General features: G+C 46.1%; 1 protein-coding gene across 1 annotated transcript in view; it reads left to right on the top strand.

The window, feature by feature from the left end:
• The window catches only part of Abcb10 (ATP-binding cassette, sub-family B (MDR/TAP), member 10), a gene marked incomplete at its 5' end in the record, with an annotated part of 40,972 nt that continues 34,890 nt past the window's right edge, over positions 1-6,082 (top strand). Inside the window, 1 exon segment of the mRNA XM_005405023.2 lies at positions 1-160. Within this exon segment, the coding sequence (XP_005405080.2) occupies positions 1-160 (160 nt within the window).

Consider the following 6,082-nt stretch of genomic DNA (forward strand, 5'->3'; position numbering starts at 1 on the left):
CAGGGCGCTCCCGCGGCAGCGGCCCGGGCGGGGACAGAGGTTGGGCAGCGCGCGCCGGCGGCGGACTCCGGGGACGACAGGCAGGCCCGCCCCGCGGCTGGGCGCTCAGAGGCTCGGAAGCTACTGGCTCTCGTGCGCCCCGAACGTGGGAGGCTGGCAGGTAAGGGAGCCGCGCCGGGGACGGCGGGCGGCGGGGCGGGGCGGCAGGTGCCCTCTTGATCATTTCGGGCGACGATAGCACAACTTCTTCCTGGACTCCGTCCGTCGGCCGCCAGCTTCATGGAAGTGTCTGCTTTGAAGCATTCTCAGAATGGGCTGGAGTTCCCCCCATTCAAAAAATAAAACAAAAAAGAAGCAAAACTGTGCCTACCTTGTATTGTGCGTTTATGCTATTTTGCAAAATATTCACAAGGTGAAGGGACGCTGTCTGAACCCCAGGAGTACAGGGCTGTTGCCTCTGGCTGGTGAGCATGGTGGCACTGGGACGGGGGTATTAACACCCAGCCCAAGAAGCCATAATACAGTCGAATCGACTCGTGGTTGAGTAGTTTGGTTTTTTTTTTTTGTCTTTTTGAGACAGGGTCTCTATGCAGTTCAGGCTGGCCTTGAGCTCACTTTGTAGCCCAGGCTGGTCTCGAACTCGCAACAATCTTCCTGCCTCAGCCTCCTGAGTGCTGGGATTACAGGCATGTGCCACCAGGCCTGGCTGAGTAGCTTCTTAAAAGAAATCAAGCTGGGGATTTAGCTCAGCGGCACAGCGCCTGCCTGGCAAGGGCGAGGTCGTGAGTTTGATTCCCGGTACTGGAAAAAAAAAAAAAACCAAAAATAAAAAAAAAAGAAATCAAAATGAATGTTTTTTTAACATCCAAATGAAAAACAGTTTTCCCCTAGCTCGTTTCTAGCCATGATTGTAGGAATTTTTAAACATAAGGGCCTGGGGCCAGGGATATAGCTCAGTGGCACAAGTGCCTGCCTGGCAAGTACAAAGTCCTGAGTTTGATTCCCAGTACCAAAACACAAACAAAAACCAAAAAAACATAAGGGCCTGATAAAATTTAGAAATTTTTGAGGTTTTTCTAATTGTTCATTCCTTCTTTAAAAATGTGTTTAATCCAGTGGCTCTTGCCTATAATCACAGCACTCTGGGAGGCTGACGCAGGAGGGTCAAAAGTTGGAGCCCACCCAACCTGAACAACTTAGCAATTTGGCAAGACTAGGCCTCAAAAAAAAATAAAAAAACAAGACTAAGGATGTAGCTCAGTACAAAGACTACAGTTCAAAACGTGTGTTGAGCTCTTGTCTGTGGGGTCACACTGGCCAACAGAAAATGAGTGGTCCGGTCTCTTGGGGATTCTAGCTTAGGGGAATGAAACATTGAGGAAATCGTCATGATTGGATACAATAACGCAGAGAGTTTCAGAGGTTGCCTGTCACACATCTCTTGATGTAGAAAGTGCCCTCGTGGGGAGTGATGTGGGATTTGGGGCAGGTGTGTACTTTGAGGACAGGTAGGTGCCACCTTTCATCTGCTGCCTGCACAGAGTCTAGGGGAATTCTTGGTATGCTTATGCATGAAGAGAGTTACTTCATTGTAGATTTTGGCGGAAAAGCAGTTGTGCCTGATTTATCTTCCTGCCCTGCTCTTGGCTTGTGTGCAGCACGGAGCAGGGCTGCCTTAGATAAAGAGAGATGTTGCTCAGCCAGGCAGATGGATGCTGGAGCCCTGGGTGCTGAAGTGTGCCCAGAACACCCGTGAGTGTTCCAGTCAGTAGGAAAATTCGTTTTGAAACATTAGCTGTCCAGGGTCTCTAGTGAGGCTTTGCTAGTGCTGCTGTGCCCAGACCTGCCTACTAACCGCTGGCCCAGTGACCTCTTTCCTGTCTGCACCCTGCCCATGGAGTGTGCTGTGAACACTGACTTGAACAAGGCACAAGCAGCTCCTTCCGTCATCCTAGGAGCTGGGCTACCTCATCAAAACGTTGAATGAGCGATTTGAGAAATCAGCCTGTGGTTGGCACATTGACTTTTTTAAACTTTTCATTTACTTTTATTTTTGAGACAGGGTCTCACTGTGTAGTTCAGGCTGGCTTTAAACCCCACTGCACCACCACACCCAGGTTTTTTAACTTTTTTTTTTAACAGTGACAAAGTTTATTCAAGAAAGTAAAAGTGAAGAGTGGAGTTAAAATTGGCTTGCAGAGTGAGCCTGGGCCATGTATAAAGAAAAAGAGGGTAAAAGCAAAAAGAAAAAGAGGGTAAAAGCAAAAATAAAAAGTACAAGCTCCATCTGGGAAATGTAGCACGAGTCATCTTGGAAAGTTACAGCAGCCTTTTTAAACAGAAAAACACATAGGTTATGAGGAAATCTGATGAAAACCCATTTTTAGCGTTTACAGTTTCCTCAAAAGTCTTTGTACATTACATACAAAAGCTGCTGTGGTTGTTGATATTTGTGGAGCCAAGAGGAAGTAGGATCACCACCGTTAATTCATAACAGATCCTCCTGAGAGAGGCCTCAGGCCTTGGCACCCCCCAGAGACAGCAGGCACAGTCACTGTGTGTGTCTTTAAGACAGGAGACCAAAAATGCCAAGGTGAAGAGAATTCTGATGTTCGTTAATTTTTAGAAAATTACTACAAAAATCTCTTCAAAATTGTTTTATATTTCAATGACATTTCTTCCACTGGCTTTAGCAGTTCTCCAGGTATGGAGTATGGTCCTGAACTATGTGGTTAGAAAGCTGTGAGAGTAAGAATTTGTGTCTGGACCTTGGAAAACAGGGCCTGTCTATGAAACGTGTGCAGGTGCTTGTCCACAGCAGGGCTAATGCGATTGCCATCCCTCTTGCTCCTTGCCTGGCAGCTGAGTTGTCCAGAGCTCTTTCACCCTGAGAACTTCTTATCATTTTAGCTACAGGCACCCTCAGGAGGTACAGGAGCCCCAGGAGGAGCTGGGTGTGCGCTGACCAGATAGCAGGCATTTCATCAGCTGCCCTGTGCCAGATAATGGTGGGGGCCCCTCAGGGTGCAGTGTCCTGAGAATGTGACGCCCCCCAGGAGACCTTTTGTGTGCTGTGCCTTGGCTCTGAGAGATAGCTGGCCCCTGCTTGCCCGCTCAGTCTCTGTTTGGGCTGTGGTGGCACAGTGTACCACCAGTGTCGGGTGCAGGCATATGTGGAGGGCTTGGAGGGCAGGCACCTCCTCCTCTTTGAATTACTGGTAAAGGGTCATGTGTTGTGAGATCAAGACTATTCCTACAACCTGACAGCTGTTGGGCTGGGGCTGGATTTCACAAGGATTCCTTTCAGGTGACTGCAGGGGATACAGTGAGCACGCTGTGGGTGCATGGAGAGGGGAGAGTTGCTGCATCTTGACACCTAGATGGGGCAGTATTTCCCCCAGGACAGGGTGCAAGGCATGGGCAGTCAAACCTTTTTTGGGGGGAGGGTACTACTGAAGGTTGGACCTAGGGCCTTTGCGCTGTGCTACAACTCCCAGGTTTTTAAATTTTTATTTTGAGATTCTTACTAACTGGCTAAATTACTCATGCTGGACTGGAACTTGAGACCCTTCTGCCTCAGCCTCCTGTAGTGTGTGTGTCACCATGCCCAGAATGAGCTGGAGTTCTTTTCACCCTTGAGTGCCATGACGCAGGAGAATGAGAATAATGGGACAGTGCTTGAAGATATATCAGGAGTTGACAGAGGAAGTGGCTAGGGTCCAGTCAGGCAAGTGGGGGAGCAAGCTAGCAACTCAGCCATGAGGAAAAGGTGGAGTCAAATGTGAGAAGAATCAGCATGCACTGAGCCTGTCCAGGGCTAGGGATAGAACCTCAAATGCAAGGTCATTCATTCATATTAGAAGGCAGTGACATGCAGTCAGGACTTGATCATAAGAACCAGCTGGGTAGATGTAGATTTGGCAGCACACTTACTATCCTAGCTACTGGGAAAGCCTGCTGAAGGAAGAGTGGAAGTTCAAGACCAGCCTGGACAACTTAGTAAAACCATATCTCAAAATAAAAATAAAGTGGGCTAGAGCTGTAGCTCAGGACTCTCTTAGTTAATCTCCAGTATCATTTAAAAAAAAAAAGAGAAAGAACCCAGGTAATAAAAGCTAGAAAAATGTTTTATTTTACTTCCATTCAGCTTGTAAGAGAAAGAGGAAAATGGCAATAAAACAAGCTGTCAGTATAGCTTTTTTTAAACCAGGTGTGGTGGTACATGGTTGTAGTCCCAGCTACTTGGGAGGACCAAAAAAAAAAAGTGGGGGGAGCTGGGGATTTAGCTCAGTGGCACAGCGCCTGCCTGGCAAGCGCAAGGTCATGAGTTCGATTCTTGGTACCAGAAAAAACCCCAAAAAACCAAAAGAACCAGCTACTTGGGAGGCTGAGGCAGGAGGATTGCTTGAGTCCTGCAGTTCAAGGCCAACCTGAGCAACATAGTGAGACTCTACTGCAAAACGTGCATGCACACGTGCGCACACACACATACATGCACACACTTTAATAATTTTTATTTTTTTGTCTTTTTGAGACAGGGTCTCTCTATGCAGTTCAGGCTGGCCTCACTTTGTAGCCGAGGCTGGTCTCCAACTTGCAATGATCTTCCTGCCTCAGCTTTCAGAATACTGGGATCAAAGGTGTGCACTATCACACCCTGCTCTTTAATAATTTCTTTTTGAGACAGGGTCTCACTATGCAGTTCAGGCTGGCCTTGAGCTCACTTTGTAGCCCAGGCTGGTCTCGAACTCCCAACAATCCTCCTGCCTCAGCCTCCTGAGTGCTGGGATTACAGGCATGCGCCACCACGCCTGGCCTTTAATGATTTTTTTATTGGCACATTTTTGTTTTTTTAGTACCAGGACTCAAACTCAGGACCTTGCAGTTGAGCTATATCCCTGACTTATTGGTACATTTTAGATGTACATAATGGTAACATTTATCATAGGGAATTTGTACCTGTACAAGATATATCTCTTTTTCCCATTCCCTTCCCCTCCAAACCCTCTTCCTGTCCTTACTTACAAACAGTTCATTCCATTTTGTCCTATTCTTTTTATCATCTTGTCCCTCCTTGGATTTTCCCCTCCCCCTCCCTTGTTCCACTTCACATTTGAACGTTTTCTTCCCATTTACCAATATGTTACACGTTTTAGTCCTTATACTTTGTTTCTCACACCAGAGAAACGAAGCAATATTTACACAAGTGTCCAATTTATTTCACTTAAAGAGTACGGTCTCAAGGTGCATCCATTTAGCTAGAAATGTCTGAAGCTTATCCTTTATGGCAGATTAGTGTTCCATTGTATGAAAATGCCACATCTTCTTTATCCATTCATTGGTGGATGGACAGTTGGGCTGTTTCCAAGATTTAGCTGTTACAGAATGTGCTGCTATGAACACAGTGTTTGTATATCACTGTGGTATGATGCTTTTAATTCTTTCAGGAAGATACCAAGAAGGGGAATAGCTGGGTTGAATGGAACCTGTAGTTTTTGTTTTCTGAGGAATCTCCACGTTGATTTCCACAGTGGTTACATCAGTCTACATTTCCACCAAGAGTGGAGAAAGGTCCCTTTTTCCTCACAGCCCCACCAACATTTGTTTTTGGTTGGTTTCTTGATAATAGCTGTTTATCCACGAGTGAGATGGAATTGTTTTAATTACTACCTCTTGAATGACCAGTGATGTTGAACACTTTTTCTGTTTTTTTTTTTGGTGCTGGGAATCAAACTCATGACCTCATGCTTGCCAGGTAGGTGCTGTGCCACTGAACTATATTATGTCCCTGGTCCAAAAGCATATGATTAATACTGCTGTCTACATGCACACACATACACGTACATACACATATGCACATACCCTACATTCTTTTTTTTTTCCTTCTGGTACTTGGAGTTGAACTCAGGACCTTGCACTTGCCGGGCAGGTGCTATGCCGCTCAGCTATATCCCCAGCTCTCATTTTTTCATACATTTATTTGCTATTTCTGCTTTTTCATCTGAAAGTGTCTTTTCATTTCAGATACCCATTTCTGGATTGGGTCTTTAAATTTGGGTGGTCTGATTTTTTTTTTTTTTTT

This window comes from Chinchilla lanigera, unplaced genomic scaffold (assembly GCF_000276665.1).
Source record: "Chinchilla lanigera isolate Chin_1 unplaced genomic scaffold, ChiLan1.0 scaffold00091, whole genome shotgun sequence".
NCBI lineage: Eukaryota > Metazoa > Chordata > Mammalia > Rodentia > Chinchillidae > Chinchilla > Chinchilla lanigera.